This window comes from Chiloscyllium plagiosum, chromosome 4 (genome assembly GCF_004010195.1).
Source record: "Chiloscyllium plagiosum isolate BGI_BamShark_2017 chromosome 4, ASM401019v2, whole genome shotgun sequence".
Classification (NCBI taxonomy): domain Eukaryota; kingdom Metazoa; phylum Chordata; class Chondrichthyes; order Orectolobiformes; family Hemiscylliidae; genus Chiloscyllium; species Chiloscyllium plagiosum.
Genome location: NC_057713.1, coordinates 132,878,491 through 132,899,462, shown reverse-complemented (window position 1 = coordinate 132,899,462; position 20,972 = coordinate 132,878,491). Strand labels below are relative to the sequence as shown.

General features: G+C 42.0%; 1 protein-coding gene and 1 long non-coding RNA gene across 5 annotated transcripts in view; one reads left to right on the top strand and one right to left on the bottom strand.

Annotated features, from left to right (window-relative positions):
- Positions 1 to 239: 239 nt before the first annotated feature.
- The window catches only part of dnajc5b (DnaJ (Hsp40) homolog, subfamily C, member 5 beta), a 25,815-nt gene continuing 5,082 nt past the window's right edge, over positions 240 to 20,972 (top strand). Inside the window, exons 1-4 of one of the 4 annotated variants that reach the window (XM_043689276.1) lie at positions 240 to 327; positions 813 to 948; positions 12,760 to 12,973; positions 15,622 to 15,796. In XM_043689276.1, coding sequence (XP_043545211.1) covers positions 842 to 948; positions 12,760 to 12,973; positions 15,622 to 15,796 — 496 coding nt within the window. In that variant the 5' untranslated portion in view covers positions 240 to 327; positions 813 to 841. Of the gene's footprint in view, positions 328 to 370; positions 497 to 647; positions 710 to 812; positions 949 to 12,759; positions 12,974 to 15,621; positions 15,797 to 20,972 lie in introns of those variants that run through there. The other 3 variants (XM_043689277.1, XM_043689279.1, XM_043689278.1) reach the window with 3 other exon arrangements.
- The window catches only part of LOC122549442, a 24,276-nt gene continuing 15,869 nt past the window's right edge, over positions 12,566 to 20,972 (bottom strand). The window contains exon 4 of the long non-coding RNA XR_006311532.1: positions 12,566 to 12,630. This is a non-coding gene — a long non-coding RNA (uncharacterized LOC122549442). The remainder of the gene's footprint in view (positions 12,631 to 20,972) is intronic.

Here is a 20,972-nt window from a genome sequence, read left to right as displayed (position 1 = left end):
TTGGGGTGGGGGGTTTGGGGGTGAGAAGTGTTGGGGTGGGGGGTGAGTTATGGAGTCGGGATCACGGGTGAATTGAGTTTTGGGGGTGGGCACTTCCACCTTCTTCCTCGCCCCGGGCCCTGCAGGGAGTCTCACCCTCCGTCCCCTCACCGCAGGCTCAGGGGGTTTGGGGCCTACATTTTCTGGAGCCCTCGCTCCCCCTCCCCCCGGGGAGCCTGGGGCCGGGCCGGCGGGAAGTCCCAGGGGCCGGGCCGGCGGGAAGTCCCAGGGGCCGGAGCCTCCTCCCGCCCACACACACAGGGTCTCTCCCGGCTCCTGTCAATGACAGTAATGAAAACATTTGTCTTTTTAACGATTTATTTACCTCAGGGTGTTGAGGAATTCCAGGCGGACACTGTCTTTCTCTGTCTCTGGGCCGTTTGAAGGGGATGTCCACCGCGCGCTCTGGTTAAAGGGGACAGTTTCCATCCAGAACATTCCTACCCCCCAGGGCCTAGTAACTACTGCTTCACTACCTCATCCTTCACAAACATTAATAAAAACAAACATATTAACTTTAACAAGCTCTGTACTTATGGGTGTTCATATTTTGTGGGAACCAATCTGCTAATTGAGGTCATGTTTACAATTCACAGTGACATAATTCTGTTAAACTGATATGTGAAAACTTCCCACTTGTCATTATTGCAGCCAGACAAGTATGGGATCTGTTGGTATCTTTGTTTAAACTGTTAAATACATCGTTCTGTTTTATTTCTGTCTGATCACAGTTCCATGGAATTGGCCTCACGAATTTAATTATTGTTTTTCAGAATTCTGGTAAAGGCAGACTTAAATTAAAATGGCTGAACAAAGACAACGTGCACTTTCTACATCTGGGGAAGCACTTTATCAAATTCTAGGCCTCGAGAAAGGAGCTTCGCATGAAGAGATAAAAAAATCTTATAGGTATGTAGAGCGGTTCACCAAATTCCTCATCCAAGTCTTGTATACAGGGAACTAAGGTTTGGGTCAATGGTATCTTTCATCAGATATAATATAAATAGATTAAAATAAAACCTCTTTTATAGGTGTACAAGATGTATCAGATCAGATGGATGAAAAAACAATAAATAGTGGTTATGTGTTCAATTGCATGATCAGAAAACTACTTGGAGCAGTAGCATATTGCATATAAAGTTTATGATGTGGAGGTGCAAGAGTTGAACTGGGGTTGACAAGATCAGACTTCACATGATACCTGGTTATGGTCCAACATTCATTTGAAAGCTTGTGATTTCATATAACCTATTGGACCATAACCTGGTGTCATGTGACTTCTGACTTTGCAGTTTGGAGTTTTGGTTAGGGTCAGTATATGCTGGCAAAAATCAACATAAACATCACTTTCCTGCTTCTCAATGCTATGCTCTTGTCCAGTGATGCTTGTATCTAGGTCTAGCTGAAACACCGACCACTCACTGTTGCTAGTATTTGTCTCTAGGGAACTATAGCGTACAAAGACAACTCCTCATCTTTGGTGCTAACAGCAATTTGGACGGGGACTCTGGTCTGATGTGTTAATAGTCAGATTCAGTTACAAGAGCATAAGAACTAGGAGCAGGAGTTGATGACGAATCTGGGTGGAAGGGTGACCTGTGAGGAGGATGCAGAGATGTTGCAGGCTGATTTGGATAGGAGTGGGCAAATGCATGGCAGCTACAGTGTAATATGGATAAATGTAAGATTGTCCACTTTGGCAGCAAAAATAGGAAGACAGATTATTATCTAACCAGATGTAAGTTGAGAGAGAAGAATGTTCAACGAAACCTGGGCATGTTCATGCACCTGTCGCTGAAAGTAAGTATGCAGGTGCAGCAAGCTGTGAAGAAGGTGAACTCTATGTTGGCTTTCGTAGCAAGAGAATTCAAGTACAGGAATAAGAATGGTTATACAGGGCATTGGTGAGATTGCACCTGGAGTATTGTGTGCAGTTTTGTGTGAAAAATAGTCTTGCTGTAGAGGGAGTGCACCAAAGGTTTACCAAATCGATTCTTGGGATGGCAGCATTGACATATGAAGAGAGATTGAGTCAGTTAGGATTACATTCACTGGAGTTTAAAAGAATGAGAGGATCTCATAGAAATGTATGAAATTCTAACAGGACTAGATAAGTTAGAGGCAGGATGGATGCTTCCAATGGTGGGGAGTCCAAAACGAGGGGTCATAGTTTAACAATGAGGGGTAAATCGTTTGGATCTGAGATGAGGAAAAATCTCTTCACCTAGAGACACCATAAACTCAATTTCCTACCCACACTGCCCTATCAATTTCCTCATTCTCACCTACTACTAAGTTAATAACAACATTTCTTCCTCTCTCCGTCAATTCAACTAGACATCTTCCCCTCCAAATCAGCTAAGCACTTCATACATTCGTCCAATTCAATTCGACATTACCTCTTCACATCAGAGTTCATGCTAACACTGCCACCTTCCTCAGTTCATTCTTAAACTTGCCCACTTTGAGGATCTGAAATCTGAATACAGACTGAAGTAACTAGTTGTGGTCAGAAACAACCATCTAATACATGCTCTTGCTAACATAGGCAGCAATAAAATGGCTTTTTGATGCAAATAACATAACAAAGTGGCTTCTTGGCTGCGAATTGACAATTCTGCTTAAAGCTGTTTTCCTGAACTAACCATAGTGTGCCTCAATAAAGATTAGCGGACAATGCTTCCCTTATAGTATAGAACTAACTAGACTAGATAAGATTCGGAGATGCCAGTGTTGGACTGGGGTGTTACAAAGTTAAAAATCACACAACACCAGGTTATAGTCCAACAGGTTTAATTGGAAGCACACTAGCTTTCGGAGCAACGCTCCTTCATCAGGTGACTCAATCACCTGATGAAGGAGCGTCGCTCCGAAAGCTAGTGTGCTTCCAATTAAACCTGTTGGACTATAACCTGGTGTTGTGTGATTTTAGACTAGATAAGACATTACTAGCCATTCTAACTGACCTTGCAAGAGCAGGTGCAAAGAATAGTTTCGCAGATAGGGGTATTTCAATGTGGAAAGTAAGGTTGGATCCCAGGAAATAACTTTGGGCTGTCAATAAAGTCATTTTAGTAAAATTGATTGGTAATTGTCTAAATGTGCTCTGGAATGATGCCCTTTACTTCCCTCAAAAGGTGTATAAAAATGTCTTTGTCTTAAGCCATTTGTCTTAAGCAGTTTCTCCTAGGACACAGAAGTGATTCACCTCTGTGTTATTGGACAACCTGTGCCCAGCTGAGATTGAATGAAGTGTGAAATCTTCTAGAACCAGACCGAATTGCTAGTGTTTATGACCCATTGCAGGAAAGAGAGAGACCATTCCCCCCCCACCGGGGGTCCAGATCGTCAACTTCATTCTGTTAATGTTGACATTTCCCTTTCTCCCTTTGCCAAAATGCTACTCCAAATTTCTCTCACCTGTGCATCTTTCCTGTTCTCTTCATTACCATTAATGTTTTTTCTTTATTTGATTTTTTTACATCCAGCAGTGCTCTTACACACAACTGAACATTATTCCCCCATCACCAATTCACCCATAGCATTTTTTTCATCTATTACCCATCACCAGTAAATCACCCGTGCTTCACAACTGATTAATTCACATGCACAGCCCATTAAAGGCAATGCCTTATGACCGTTAATTTATCTCATCTTCACTTCCGTGTCATTGCCCTCTACTTTTCCATTTTAATAACCAGTTAAGATCCTCAATGAGTGGCAAGTTGAGAAGGCAGTCCATTGTCTTTAGATTTTAGATTACATGTGTGGAAACAGGCCCTTCGGCCCAACAAGTCCACACAGACCCGCCGAAGCGCAACCCACCCATACCCCTACATTTACCCCTTACCTAACACTGCAGGCAATTTAGCATGGCCAGTTCACCTGACCTGCACATCTTTGTGACTGTGGGAGGAAACTGGAGCACCCGGAGGAAACCCACACAGACACGGGGAGAATGTGCAAACTCCACACAGTCAGTCGCCTGAAGCGGGAATTGACCCCGGGTCTCTGGCGCTGTGAGGCAGCAGTGCTAACCACTGTGCCACTGTGCCGCCCTTTACGGGAGTCCTCCTACTTTCCATCGGGGACTTGGGGTAGAGGATGCTGTACGCAAGAGAATCATGTAACTGCAGATTGCGGCATTTCACGGGCTCCCAAGCCAACTGTTTACTTTAGGGTGCCGTGGAGTCCGTGGGTCATGTTTATGTTGGTTGTGAGCATTTGCCCAACCTTTTTGGTTCTTTGAGAAACCTTTTGTTGTCTTTCTGATTGCACTTCCGTCCTGTCCTCCTGACCTTCCGGCATGTGGTACAGGGGGGTGTGGGCAAATCGAAGGACCTCCTTATGGGTCTGCTCCTGGGTTTGGCCAGCTGGCTATAACCAGGTCCAGGTAGCGGGCTGTGGAGGGGGGTCATAACTTGCTGACTGCCTGCACATTTTCCGCAGTCATGTTTGAGCTTGGGTATCATTGGAGAGGGAACACAGGATGTCCATCAATGTTCTTGATGCCTTTAAAGAGTGATCACCACAGGGGATACTGCTTTATTTCCTCCTCCAAGTCCATTTTTATTTAGCCCCTTCCTGCACTCCCTACCCCTCCCTCATGTCTGATGCTTCATATTGTCTTTAGTGCGTTTCACGTCTCAAATCCAACATCAGACTGAAGCTCTTTATCGCCAGAACTATACTTCTGCACCCTCTCTAATGCCTTCACAACCTTCCTAAAAGTGTGTATCCAGAACTGGATGGAGTATTCTGGTCGAACTGGTATTTTATGTAACTTCATAAACATCTTGCTCTTGAACTCGATGCCTGTACCCTTTATTTTGTATTGTGTCTCTCATGGTGTTACTCACTTCTCTGCTTTGAACTTCCTTTGTCACCTATCCAGCAATTAGTCTATTCCTGATAAAGTTCACCACTTAGTTTATAATGCTTACAAATTTTAAATCATCCACAAATCAATGTTCTCTGTTAGATCAACAAAAATTCAAGTAAGATTATTAAGATTCTCAAGGATTAGAGGACATCAGTTTAAGATTAGCTGAGAAAGAATCAAAGGGAACCTGAGGGACAATGTTTTTACACAGAGGGTGGTACGCATGTGGAATGAGCTGCCAACGGAAGTGGTTGAGGCGGGTACATTAACAACATTTAAAAGGCATTTGGACAAATACATGGATAGGAACGGTTTAGAAGGATATGGACCAAGTGCAAGGAAATGGGGTTGGTGTTGATGGACATTTTTGTTGGTATGGACCAGTTTGGGCCAAAGGGCCTGTCTCCGTGCTATAGGACTCTATGACTCTCTGACTTTCCTTTGCAAAATCCATGCTGGCTTTCCACAATAAATCCACTTTTGCTGATGTGACTATTAGCTTTGTCTCGAATTACTAATTTTCTTGAAGTTGCCCAATTAACAATGTTAACTGCTGAAAATGTGTTGCTGGAAAAGCGCAGCAGGTCAGGCAGCATCCAAGGAACAGGAGAATCGACGTTTCGGGCATAAGCCCTTCTTCAGGGCGATTCTCCTGTTCCTTGGATGCTTCCTGACCTGCTGCGCTTTTCCAGCAACACATTTTCAGCTCTGATCTCCAGCATCTGCAGTCCTCACTTTCTCCTCCAATTAACAATGTTAAGCTGACTGGTACATAATTGCTTGGCCTAACCTTATATACTGTTTTCTGATCAAAGGTTTCAAAGTTTACATTTCTCCAATCCTCTCAACTTGGAGTGGAAAATTAATGCCAGTGTCTCTGCAATTTTCTTCCTTTTTGTTTTACAAGACCTGTGAATGCATCACATCCAGCCCTGTACATTATCAACTTTAAGTACAGACAACCATCCAGTTTAAACCCTTCCAGTGACAGCATTTCCTTCTCTTTTACCATGGCCTTCTTGATAAAGACAGATGCAAAGTATTTAATTAATACTTCAGTCATGGCTTCAGGTTTCAGGTGTAAATCTCCTTTTTGGTCCCTATTCAGTCCCACTCCTCCTTTAACTATTCTTGTATTATTTAAATGCCTATGGAAGACTTTATAATTATCTTTTATGTTCAATGCCATATGTTCACTTCTCTTTTCATATTCACTGGTAGAATATTACAAAAGGGTATAGGGACCGGCAGACACTATGATATCCTATAAGTCCATTGAACACTGAATTGATAAAGTCCCACCTTCTCAATACCTCTATTAGAGAGAAGTCCTCGGAGAATATGGTGACTTTACCTCTAAGGATCACCACACTTTAGGTAAGGGGAGAGGTTAAGAAGGAGAATCCTTCATGGTAATCTCAGTCAGTGTAGGAATTGAACCCATACTGTTGATGTTACCCTACATTGCGAAGCAGCCATTCAGTCAAAAGAGCTAACCAAACCCCCAGCATCAGTTTACACTTGCATAGCTAGTAATGCTGTTAAAACAGGTTTGGTTCGCTAATGCCTCTTAGAGAAGGAAATCTGCTATCCTTACCTGGTCTGGTCTACGTGTGACTCCAGACCCACTGTGTGGTTGATTCCTAGCAATTTAGGATGGGCAATAAAGGTTGGCCTAGACAGCGATGCCCACATCGCATGGACAAACTTTTAATAATGACCTTGTCTAAACGCTGCAATGAAAGCTTTTGGGTGATTGATGATTGTGTTGAAATCAACGCTTCAATATCACCCATTATGGTTGGGTCTACAGGTGAAGCAAATGAGTTGCCTAAGCTATAAGCCAAGTTCTATGCAAAGCTCGTGCCAGATTGGCACTGAACCTGTTCATGCTCCTGGACATTAACTACTGTTTTCTGGCAGGCTTCCCAATGTACAGCTTCTCATTGTACAGGCACATGAGCCCTCCCATGAATGCTTCCTATTCACCATCTCATGTGACTCCTCTGCAGTGGGCCATCTGGCAAGGTGACACTTGGACTATCCCTGTCCTCTGCCTTGTTATACCCCTCATGCCCTAAGTCCCACCACACAGAAATCCCCAGCTTAATCTATCCCCTAAGATTAGTGTCAGTGTCATTTGGTGGCTGTGAATGTGAAATCACGTGATTGTGGTGTCTACATCATCACTGGCTTCCATGTGTTCCCCCAATGCCTGGCCAGAATGAATCGTTCAGATAGCAGACACAATGGCAGCGTTCAAGAAGCACCTGGGAATAGAGGGATACGGATCCTGTAAGTGACAACAGTTTTAATTTGGAAGGGCAAAATATATTGGTACAGGCTTGGAGGGCTAAAGGGCCTGTTCCTGTGCTGTTTTGTTATTTGTTTTTGCTCTTTGTTCTTGATCTGAAAGTGCAAAGACACAAGGGTGATAATTATATATTAAATGGGTGTTTGTGTATTTAGGTCACAGGTCATCATTGGTGGATTTCGTCGTTCTCATATACAAGTGCAGGTTGTAAGAGGGGTTGGAGGAGAAGGGGAAGGTTTGATAGTTGAATGACCACAAAACACACATGTCCCTTTAAATAAGTGAATAAAGACTAGACTCCAGCATTCTGCCTTTCCAAGTTCTAAAAATTGGCAAAGTTGTGGTGTGGGAAGAAGTGTATACATTCCTGCTTATACCATCTTCATCTTGCGAATCAGAAGGGGCTGGGCTGGGAGGATAATTAGGTTTGGAGTTTCCATCATTTTCAATGGTTTCAGTCCTGCCTGTGCCCAAGGCCTCAGCAATGACTTCCCCAATATTATCCAGCAGCTTGTCCTCCATCCTGACATTAGCTTAAAAATGTGTTGCTGGAAAAGCGCAGCAAGTCAGGCAGCATCCAAGGAGCAGGAGAATCGACGTTTTGGGTATAAGCCCTTCTTCAGGAATGAGGAGGGTGTGCCAACCAGGCTAAGATAAAAGGTAGGGAGGAGGGATTTGGGGGAGGGGCGTTGGGAANNNCCCTCTCCAGCCTATCACCCTCACCTTAACCTCCTTCCACCTATCGTATTCCCAACGCCCCTCCCCCAAGTCCCTCCTCCCTACCTTTTATCTTAGCCTGCTTGGCACACCCTCCTCATTCCTGAAGAAGGGCTTATGCCCGAAACGTCGATTCTCCTGTTCCTTTGATGCTGCCTGACCTGCTGCGCTTTTCCAGCAACACATTTTTAATTTCTGATCTCCAGCATCTGCAGTCCTCACTTTCTCCATCCTGACATGCCTGCCCCACTTTGGCTAGCTCCTTGTATGTTATCTTGTCCTACAATCCACTGGAGTACAAGGATTATAAGGAATACAAATCAGAAAGCAAAATAAACCAATTAGGTGTACTGTGCAAATACTGTGCAAAGATTACCCTGACAATTATTGCAATTGACACAGTAACTAAGAGGCAGAAAGGCAAAAGAAATCGCAGAGATGCCAAGGATCAGGCAAGAGAAGACATCAGAATAAATGCAAATTACTGCGGATGCTAGAATCTGAAACCAAAAGAGAAAATGCTGGAAAATCTCAGCAGGTCTGGCAGCATCTGTAAGGAGAGAAAAGAGCTGACGTTTCGAGTCTAACTGACCCTTTGTCAAAGCTTTGTCAAAGACATCAGAATTGTCAATCTTCTAAGTTAAACATCACACAACACCAGGTTATAGTCCAACAAGTTTATTTGGAAGCACTATCTTCTGGAGCACTGCTCCTTCATCAGGTAACTGTGGAGCAGGATCATAAGAATTTAGAGCAAAAGATCAAAGTGTCATGCATGCAACCGATATAATATATTGAACAAACCTAGAGCGCTGTTAAGTCTTTCATCTTTTAGAATGGGTAGCAGGTTTCGGTTCATTAATACATAAATCCCAGGACTTCTTTCAAGTCACATTTTCAAGATAACTTAAAGTTTCATTAAAAAAGGTGACATCTCAGCTCAGACAATGCATTAAAGGTTTGGGGTTAGAGTCTGTCTGTATTCCAATCTTGAGTCAGACTAGTTCCATTTCCAAAACAGGAATTTATAAAAATGTTACATGGATTGACTGCCTGTGGATTGTGTGCTTTTTGAGCAAAATAGAATGTATCTGCAAATACAATTCTACAAATGCAAATTCACCTTATAGATTTATATGTGTGTGTGGGTGCATGTGAGGGGGGGGGAGAGAGAGAGTGTGTGTGTGCGCACCTTTCAGGGGTGTATGTGTGTGTGTCTGAGAGAGAGCGTCTTTATGAAAGAGGGTCTGCATGAGTGTGTGAGTATGTAAGTGTGTGTGTGTGTAGTGTAGTGGGGTCATCTGTAGTGTGACATGAACTACTCAACTCCTGGTTGAGGCCGTTCTCATGGATACCAAACTTGGCTATCAGCCTCTGCTTGGTCACTTTGCATCCTGAAGAAGGGCCTATGCCCGAAACGTTGATTCTCCTGTTCCCTGGATGCTGCCTGACCTGCTGCGCTTTTCCAGCAACACATTTCCAGCTCTGATCTCCAGCATCTGCAGACCTCACTTTCTCCACTTTGCATTGTTGCCTGTCCTGAAATCCATGGTGGAGGATGGTCACCCGAAAATCCGAGGCTGATTGTCCCTGACTGCTGAAGTGCTCCCCGACTGGGAGGGAACATCCCTGTCTGGCAATTGTTGCGCAGTGTCCATTCATCCGTTGTCGTAGCATGGTCTCACCAATATACCTTGCCTACAGCATATGAGTTAGACAATGTTGGGCAATTCCACAATCTTCTTAGTGGCAAGGTATGAAATGAAATAGCCTCCTGGACATAGAAATTTGACAGATGCAGTAGCAACAATGTAGTAGCAAACGACTGCTATTTAATGAAAGACATGCTGCAAATCAGTGAAAATATCCCGCAAAAACAATCCACGGAAATAGTTTTCATGGAGAAAGGCATGCTTTCTAAAACTTAATGTGCTTAGAATCTCCTGTAGTTCTTAATACTGTTAAAACCTAGCAACAACATAGTTCCATAAATATTAAGATGTTAAATGTAAATAAAACTTAACAGTGTTAATAAATCTTATTATCTTTCAGATGCTTCTAATCAACATCCTGCATCAAATCCCTTAAAAGTGTCTGAGTTATCAAGTGAGATTAACTGATTTCAGAGTTTTTTGTAGAAACATGGGAAATATGCCTCGAATTGTAAAATGGCATTTGCTTAACTAATTAATGCAATGAATTACTAATATGACACAGCTTTCAAGTGACATGGGGATTGGTACAAGCAGTGGAATGCATGATTATCCACGCATGTGAAATTGATCATACTGGGTGCATCAGAAACAAGATCTATTATAGATAATAATTTTCTTTTCTCTTTTATTGAGTTTTTTGTCACTGCCAGTTGCTTTCAACTTGATCATGATTTAGTTCAATTATATTTATCTTTATACTTTAGTTTTCCATTTTTCCAGACACATTCCGTCACACACTGCATTAACTTCTCCTCATTCTTCAACATCCCTATTAGTCCTGAATTGGAGGAAAGATACACTGGCACTGGAGGCAATCTAAAGAAGGTTGTCTAGGCTGAATCTCACAATTATGTCGCCTCTCACTCTTTTATATTCCACAAATACAAGCCCAATCTAGTTGACCTATCTTTATAAGACAGTCCGTCGATACCTTCAAAACACATTAAGGTCACTCAGTTAAGACTTCTCCCTTACAAATTTATGTTGTCTCTGTTTGATTTGTTCATGCTTATTCAAATGCTCAGTGATGATAGATTCCTTCTGCACAAACTGCATCAAACAACAGAAACCATAGTTTCACGATTCTCCCTTTCTTCTTTGTTAAATAATGGTGTGGCTTTTCCAATTTGCCAATCCAAAGGCAAACTTGCTGAGCTTTAGAAATTAGGAGGTTGCCCATCGAAGAAAAAATTGAGGAGAAGATTGTTTTCCTCATGGAAGCTTGTGAGCCTTTGGAACTCAAGCAAAATCTGTGAATATTTTTCAGATTGGGGTAGGTAGATCCTTATCCAGTAAGGGCATGAAGACTTATTGTGGGTTGGTAGGAATGTGGTGTAAGCAGATTAGTCAAGGTCTAATTGAACGATGGAGCAAGCTGAATGACTGAATGGCCTACTTCCACCATGAAGCATAATTTCCTCAATTTAGAATTTCAGCTCCCTAAGCCATTAATATTACGTTCGCCTTTTTGAATTTTTTATGTACCTAAACACTAGCTTTTACATATTTTTGACACCAATAATTTTTCTTCTTCATATCTCCCAGTATTTCACCATTTAAAGCGATTTGATCTGGCCATCTTGGATCCAAAATGGATTACCTCACACTTCCCAACATTGAATTCCATTTGCCAAAGAACTTACTCTCTTACTTTGCCACTTAATCTTTCAATATGTTCCTTGTAACTTCATGCTCCCATCTCAATAGCTGAGTGTTCCTAAGTGTCTTATGCAGAGTTTGATAGATAGCTCTTTCTTCTAATTCATAAATTATAAAATCATGGATTTAGTGATGCTAGTCAACAGAATCCCCAAGGGAATTCTTGGCAATGGATTCACAGTTATGATTTTGTCTAATGTTGAGTCATAGAGATCTACACCACAGAAAAAAGTCCTTTGACCTATTGAATCTGTGCTGGTCAAAATCAACCACCCAACTGTTCTATTCCCACTTTCCAGCATTTAGCCTAAAATGTTGCATGTCTTGGTATCACAGGTCCATATTGTACCTAACATGGCACCGTAAGAGGCGACTTGTAAACCTTTCACGGTACTCATGTGAGTACGTGATAATAAAGCTAATTCTAATTATAAATACTTCTTAAATGTTATAAGGATTTCTGCCTTTACCACCCTTACAGCCAGTGAGTTCCATATTCCCACCGTCCTCTAGGTGAAAAGGTTTTTCCTCAGATCTCCTCTAAACCTTCTGCCCCTTACCTTAAGTTTATGCCCCTATCAACGATCCCTCCAGTAAAAGGAAATGTTTCTTCCTGTCTACCCTAACTATGCCCCTTACAATTTTATGCATCTCCATCATGTCTCCTGTCAATCTTCTCTGCTGTAAGGAAATCTTTCTTCATAACTGAAACTGTCCAGCCCAGGCAATATCCTGGTAAATCTCCTCTGCACCCTCTCCAGTGCTATCACATAACTTTTATAATGTACATTCTAAAATTGCATATAAGACTGTAACTGTGGCCTAACTAATGTTTTATGCAGTTCACGCATAACCTCCCTCCTCTTCGACTCAATGCCTCAGCTAATAAATACCATATGTCTTCTTAACAGCTTTATCCACCTGTGCTGATACTTTAAGCAACCAGTGGACATGTATACCAAGGTCCCGCTTATCCTCGATGCTTCCCAAGGCCCTACTGTTTCATCATATATTTTATTGCCTTGTTTGTCCTGCCCAAGAGCATCACCCTCACATTTATCTGGATTGAATTCCATTTGCCACTGATCAGCCCATCAGACTAACCCGTCTATACCCTCCTGTAATCTAAAGCTTTTCTCCTCACTTGGTGTTCTAGTCCTTCATTCCTATGAAGGGATCAACTGGAATTTCTCCAGAAACAGCAAAGGAAATATTACCTTTAAGTTCTTTTCAATTTGGATCTGCCCTAAGAATGGCCAACTTGACAGAAATCTTTGAACAGGTTGTAATCCTCTTATAGCATGCTGCATTGGGAAAATGTGAAAAGTTGCAATAAAAATTTTTAGTATGCTTGAATAGTTTACACTATTAAGATATGCACTGTTCAGCAGTCTTGAGACAAATTCAAATCTCTTTGTTATCACATTCCACAGAAAGCTTGCTTTGAAACACCATCCAGACAAAAATCTTGATAATCCAGATGCGAGTGATAAATTCAAAGAGATCAACAATGCTCATTCAATACTGTCAGATATAACCAAACGAAACATTTATGATAAATACGGTTCACTGGGACTGTACATCGCTGAACAATTTGGTGAAGAGAATGTGAACACATACTTCATGTTGTCTAGCTGGTGGGCAAAGGTAAATTTGATTTCTGTTTTATTCATTTTCACATGCAGTAACATTTTGTGGTGCTGTAAGTTGCAGTTTGAAAAAGTGAGAATCCAGAAAATTGAAAACTGAAATTTTCATAGTAAAAATGTAAGCAATGTGTTAGAAAGGTTCATTATTCTGCATATGTGTTATAAAAGTCTCTTGCCTATTCTGAATGTATCACTTGACTCAATCCTTTTTTTCATGTAAAACAATACAATTTTACATTAAAGATTTAAAAGACTCTAGGTGATTTTTTAATGCATGTATCACAGGATCTCTCCTAATCTCTTGCCACAATTCTAACAGGAGACCAATGGAACCTTTGGAGAAAGTGAGTGGGCGGAGGGGAGGTTCCATTATGAACTGGTACCTGGCGGTTAGTGAGCTAATTGATCAAGTGGCAGGGTTGGGTAACCTCAGCAGAGGCCTCAGCCATTTTCAAAGTCAGTCTCTTCCGCATTTGAATTGGAAAGAGCAAATCCAAACAAACACTGCAAGGTTGGCTCACAATCCGGGTTTGGGAGGTGCAGGAATTTCACCAGATCTCCCGTGAACCAGAGTCAGACATTATCTCACTTCCCAAACTCTAATCATGGAAGGTAGATGGGAAGATATTTTAGGGGCCAAGAAGATTATTCATGCTGCTCCTGACAAAATGCCTGCCTTAAACCAGTGTGATCTGTATGCCTGTTCGCATGACCAATTGGTAGTGGTGACCAATTTGTGAAGTGGGTGGAGCTTCAGGTTCGTTTAATATCTCAGTAAGTTGGGTAGTAACGACATATAATGAATGTAGGCCTTCTGCTACTGTGCAGCAGATTTGACTGTCCATTAAGCTCTTAAGAAATGAGTGACACATGCCATCGAATTTCTTGGATCTAATCTTTCTACTTGCATTAGCTCGTGCTCACTAAGGAGACCATATTATCCTTCCTACAAAAAAAAGTGTATGTTTTGAAAAGTGTACTTTTTGATTGTGAAACCATTGAAGAGTTATTTCATTCTGTCAAAAGTGATAGAAGAGCATTGTACTATTGTGTCATTGTCCAGTCTTCTTGGTAAAGGGACTACAATTTGACCAGTACAATGACAACCACTCACTGTTTTCACTATAAAACTGTCAACACTTTTTTAGTACAATGTCACTAACAAAATTGCAAAGAGAAATGGTCTTTGAATGTGGACCTCTGCAATCCATCTATTATACCATCTCAAACCTCTCTTTTCTCTTGATGTATCAGTTCTGTGCCCATCTCTCCAATTCAATTTCATTGTATATACCAGCAGCAGCACTAAGACTGCTTTGGCCAAAGTTGCAACCTACACCCTTTGTGAATGTGGTTTTGAGTCATTATCTTCCTTGATCTCACACAGCATATGATTTGTTTACTGGATGATTCTTCAATGACTGCCAACTCACTCTGCTTTGTTGCACAGTTGTGCTAAACTGATCTTGTATGTTTCCACTTCTACTCATCCAAATCATTCAGCATATCATCTGCAATAGTTATTCTCACTTTTCTTCACCTCTGGGCACCATCTTTTAGGTCCCACATACTTCTTCATCTGTGTGCTACCCTTCTCTGCTATTATCCACAAGCATGTATTTGACTTTCATGTATATGCTGTTAACATTCTGCCCAATGTTCCACCACATCTTTCAACCAAACGGCTACCTCATTGCTTTCTATCTGATACCTATCTGAGCTCAAGTCATGGATGATTCATAATTTCCTTTGGTTATTCATCAGAAGAACTGGAGGCATCATTCTCTGTGCTCATTACAAAACCTTACTACAGTGTGCAAGATTGAGACTAATCTGAGGGATCTAAACAGTAACAGATAGTAGTTTTATAATTTTTATCATAACAGCTGACCTGGGAATTTTAATATTTGTAAATAGTGTAATAGTATATTAGCATTTTCTACATTTTTATGAGCTGATTGCATGCAAATCTTGTCCACTTTGTACAAAGATCAAACTTTTTGATTGTGACCATTGAAGAGTTATTTCATTCTGTCAAAAGTGATAGAAGAGCATTGTACTATTGTGTCATTGTCCAGTCTTCTTGGTAAAGGGACTACAACTTGACCAGTATAATGACAACCACTCACCGTTTTCACTATAAAACTGTCAACACTTTTTTAGTAAAAGACAGAAATTAATTCTCTCAAGGTTATTGATTGTCAGTAATGCAGTAAATTATTACATTATTTTAATTCTGTCTGAGTGCACAGTGACGTATATTTAGTAGCAGGCTGGCTTCCATTAAAAGGAACAGGAAATTTTGAGAAACTGAAGGAAAAGAGGGGTCCAATTTTTCATATTGACAACCTGTCCTCCACCCTGGGTCAATTTAAGCTACAGCCTTGAGCCTGAAAAACTTGCGTAAACAAAATATACTCTTTTAAAGAGACTTAAATAACCTGTGAAATAGTAAACTAGACATTTGCACAGGAAGAGCAATACGCAGGACAGATCATCACAAAGTCTGCTGTGCACCCTTCCAATTGCTAGAGTTCAACCAATGGAAAGTCCATAACTCTCAAAATCAACAGCCTAGAAGGACCATGCAAATTCTATCTTCACTTCTAGGTAATTGTTTTTGTCTGTTCTCTGTATTTTACTCAGGGCCTTTTTGTGTTCTGTGGGTTGATCACTGGCTGCTACTTCTGCTGCTGCCTCTGTTGCTGCTGTAACTGTTGCTTTGGTAAATGCAAGCCCAAGTCCCCAGAGGGTGAAGAATATGAGTACTATGTCTCACCAGAGGACCTGGAGGAACAAATCCGCACAGACATGGAGAATGGTAAGTGCTAAATTCAAGGTTGAGCTTTCCACAAAGAAAAGGCTTTTGGGTTGTTCCCACGTCCGTGGTTGGCGTGCAAATGCATATAATTTTGGCCCTGCTATTTGTCATCTTAGTGCCCGGGGAATGCAACTGGAGAAGTCATTGATTTCAGTTGCAAAATACAACACTCATCACATCCTGCCAGACAAAGTCCCATTTATGCATACTCTCTGTTTGCTGCGTGCCAGCCAATCTTCTATCTATGCTAATATGTTATCCTATACACCATGAGCTTTTATTTTCAAAATAGCCTTTGATACATAGAAACACAGAAGATAGGAGCAGGAGGAGGCCATTTGGCCCTTCGAGCCTACTCTGCTATTCATCATGGTCATGGCTGATCATCCAACTCAATAGCCAAATCCTGCTTTCTCCCCATAACCTATGGGGCACATGTCCCAAGTGCTATATCTAGCCATTCCTTGAATACATTCAATGCTTTGGCATCAATTACTTCCTATGGTAATGAATTCCACAGGCTCACCCCTCTTTGGGTGAAGCACTGTCTCCTTATCTCCATCCTAAATGGTCTACCCCGAATCCTCAGACAGTGACCCCGGTTCTGGACACACCCACCATCGGGAACATCGTCCCTGCATCTACCCTGTCTAGTCCTGTTAGGATTTTATAAGTCTCTATGAGATCCTCCCTCATTTGTCTGAACTCCAGTTAAAACAATCCTAACCTAGTCAATCTCTTCTCATATGTCAGTCCTGCCATCTGGCACCTCATCAAATGTCTTCTGAAAATCCGAGTTTTCTGTATCTACGGCTGACCTTTATCCACCTTGCATGGAAAGAACTCCAGTAAATTGTTTAAATATGATTGTCCTTTGATAAAACCATTCCAACTCTTCCAATTATCTCAAGTTTTTTTAAGTCTGCAGCTATAATCTCTTTAATGATAATTCTACATCTTTCTCCACAATAGATGTCCAATTAACTGGCCAGCCTGTAGTTTCCACTTTTCTGCCTCCCTTCTTGAATAAAGAGGTTGAATTTGCTACGTTCCTATCCAATGGAATCTAAGGAATTTTGGAAAATTAATACCAATACATCTAGTACCTCGTGAGCAACCTCTTTTAACACTTTAGGATGAAATCTGTCTGGGCTCAGAGACTTGGTACTCCACAGTACCATCATCAATTTGCTTTGTACCTGTTCCTTTGTGGTTGTAGTTTTGTTAAGTACCACTAGCCTTTACACTTCCCAATTTACTGCTATTACTGGAATGTTTTTTGCATCCTTAGTAGTAAAGACATAAGCAAAATATTTTATTTTATCCACCATTTCCTTACTATCTACTACCAATTCCTCATTCTCATTCTCCAGAGGACCAATACTTGCTTTACTTATTCTTTTCCTTTGTAAATACCTGTAGGAACTCTTGCTATCCATTTTTACATTGTTAGCTAGCTTCTTGTCACACTCTAAATTTTTCCACCTGATGAGTCATTCTCAGCTGTTCTTTACATTCTGACCAGTCATCTGACCTGCCACACATCTTTGTGCATTTATATGGTTTTTCCCTAAAGTATGGTACTTTCCCTAACTTTTTTTTTAATTAACCAAGGGTAGTAGGTCCTCCCTGTAGAATCTTTCTTTACTGCAAGCATCAACTTATTCTGAGTATTCTGAAATATCCCCTTTAATGTCTGCCATTGCTTCTCTATTGATCTATCCCTGAGCATAATATATCTGTTCATTTAAGCTAGTTCAGCTTTCATGCCTACACAGTTGTCTTTAGTTAGGTTTAAAGTGTTAGGGCTTAGAACCAAACCTCTCGCTTTCAAAGTGGAAGTCAAATTCAATGATATTGTGGCCACTTCATTAATTAAGCCTGTCACATTGCACAATACCAAGTCGAACATAACCTGCCTTCTTGCCAAGTTTGCGAACAATATAGCCTAGAAATGTGGAGAGAATGGAATGAATTTTGTGTCTAAAAGAATGGGCCCAAGCCCATTTTGATCCCAATTTTGACCCCAAGCCTCATCATCGTTGAGCTTGTGTACAATGAATCTCAAGCTGCTTGCCAAGAAGTAGCCTTGCAAAGTTGGCAATAGCCTTTGAGTGAGTTTTTAAAGAGGAGAGATCATAAAGGGTAAGAAGGTGAATAACAGTGACCACAATTTTAAAGTTAAAAAATCACACAACACCAGGTTATAGTCCAACAGGTTTAATTGGAAGCAATTCCAAATAAACCTGTTGGACTATAACCTAGTGTTGTGTGATTTTTAACTTTGTACACCCCAGTCCAACACCAGCATCTCCAAAGCACAATTTTAAAGGATGGGTGATAGTATTGTGGGTCTTTAGCATTGGGAAAGGCAGTGACAGGAATGGGGAATGCACAAAGCAATCAGATTTAGGGGGGAGCGATGGATAGGTGATGTAGTCATTAGTGGTGGCCTTCTTTGGCAATGATGTAGAAATTGTGTTAAAGGCTATACAAAGGTTGAATGAGTTACCTTCATTTTGAAGCAGACAGGAAAACCCATCCAGGATCCATAGCAGAAACACGACTTACTTGAATATGGAAAAACCTGATGCTGTTTCAAATGAGATAACTATTGATTTTTTTTGTCTAGTTATGATGTCAGATGTCCAACATCTATCTCCCTCTGATCTCTTTCTCTCTCTCTCTACCTTTGTGCTGTTAGATTGTTTGTCCAACACCAAGGCATGGATAATCTGTAATTTCTACCAGGTGAACATCAGAAGATGAGGGGTTATAAACTGGATAAGACACTGAAACCCACGGCACTAACAAGCCATCCCTTTATTCATGAGGTGTTACCTTCAGGTCCCACCATAAAACCTGTACCTAAGCTACCAGTTACATCAAACTCCAGTATCATAGTCTGGTTCAGCCTGAAACAGTTCATATTTTCTGTATCGTATTCATTTCTGAGCAGAGTTTCGGGGCCCATATCTGCTCCACCAAACAGACTGTCTCTTTTTTTTTGCCTCTGTGCTCATCTCCACCTTACCACAGACAATCGACTGATAGAGGCTTTACTTATGTTTTGTCACCTCTGGGCTCAACTATTCCATCCTGTCATTTAGCCTTTGTAAACAGCAAACCAGGGAGTCTGTATGCTATCCTGCACTAAGTCCCCTTCATCCATGTCCTTGTTGACTTACATTGACTCCAAATCCATCGATCTGAAATATCATTCTCACATTTAAATGATCATCCTCATATTTAAATGTCTTTAATGGTGTACTTTCCTGGATCTCTGAAACTACATTCCCATCTTCAAAAGACTGCCTTCCTCTCACTCCGGCTTATTCTGTATTCACCCTCACTTTACTGAGACATTGGTGGACATAAAAGGTCTCACATTCTCTAAACTAGCCCCCGTCCCGACATCCTTCTTCACCTTTAAAACTATCTTTTTGACCAAGTTTTTAGTTGGTCCTCCTATTGTCTATTTTGTCTTGGTGCCAATTCTTGTTAGATTTTGCTTCTGTGAAATGCCTTGAGAAGTTTTTGACAATAAAGGTGCTAACTTCAGGTTGTTGTTAAAGATAATGGAATGCTGCAGTGAATATGATGAGCTAGATTTTGAAGTCTCACCCATCAATCAGAGAACACCCCCATTGGTTATAAGGGAGACTAGCAGATGCCATTAACGTTGCCACTTTTCGGCCTCATTGTAGTTGAGATTGTTGGCAGCGGAAGTCCTGCCCACTGAGTTGCTAGCCAGTCAGAGGTCAGCAATTGCTTGTTGCCACTAGTGAGAATAGTGGCTGCGGGTACCACTAACCCACCAGAGACCAGGGACAATGAGGGAGTCCAAACCACAGGTTGGTGAGTGCAAAACGAGGCTCACTGGGAAAGGGGCTCAAAGACAAGTACATGGGTAGCTTTCAGCACAACCCAGTCATGACTGTCTGATAATAATGGAGTTTTCACCATCCCCCCAGACCTCCCCCTCACCGAGGACGAACGATCAGTCCTCCACTCCCTCTGCTCCAATCCCGACCTCACCATCAAACCAGCAGATAAAGGGGGTGCAGTGGTAGTTTTGCACACTGACCTCTACACTGCTGAAGCCAGACGCCAATTCAAAGACACCTCTTCCTACTTCCCCCTCGACCATGACCCCACATCACCAAACCGAGGACACCTCTTCCTACTGCCCCCTCGACCATGACCCCACATCACCAAACCATCATCTCCCAGACCATACAGAACCTCATCACCTCAGGAGATCTCCCACCCACAGCTTCCAACCTCATAGTCCAGGAACCTCGCACTGCCCGGTTCTACCTACTTCCCAAGATCCACAAGCCTGACCACCCTGGCCGACCCATTGACTCAGCATGCACCTGCCCCACTGAACTCCTTTCTACCTACCTCGACACTGTCCTATCCCCCTAATCCAGGAACTCCCCACATACATTCGAGACACACTCACGCCCTCCACCTCCTCCAAGACTTCCGTTTCTCCTGCCCCCAAGGCCTAATCTTCACCATGGATATCCAATCCCTCGACACCTCCATCCGCCATGACCAGGGCCTCCAAGCCCTCCGTTCTTTTCCTCTCCAGACGTGCCCAACAGTACCCTTCCACCAACACTCTCATTCGTTTGGCCGAACTGGTCCTCACCCTTAACAATTTCTCCTTTGAATCCTCCCACTACTTCCAGACCAAAGGGGTAGCCATGGGCACACTTATGGGTCCTAGCTATGCCTGTCTCTTTGTTGGCTACGTAGAGCAGTTGATCTTCCGTAATTACACCGGCACCACTCCCCACCTCTTCCTCCGCTACATTAATGACTGCATTGGCGCCACCTCGTGCTCCCGTGAGGAGGTTGAGCAATTCATCAACTTCACCAACACATTCCACCCTGACCTTAAATTTACCTGGACCATCTCTGACACCTCCTTCCCCTTCCTGGACATCTCCATTAATGACGACCAACTTGACACTGATATTTTTTACAAACCCACCAACTCCCACAGCTACCTGGATTACACCTCTTCCCACCCTAACTCTTGCAAAAATGCCATCCTGTATTCCCAATTCCTCCGCCTCCGCCGGATCTGCTCCCAGGAGGACCAGTTCCACCACAGAACACACCAGATGGCCTCCTTCTTTAGAGACCACAATTTCCCTTCCCA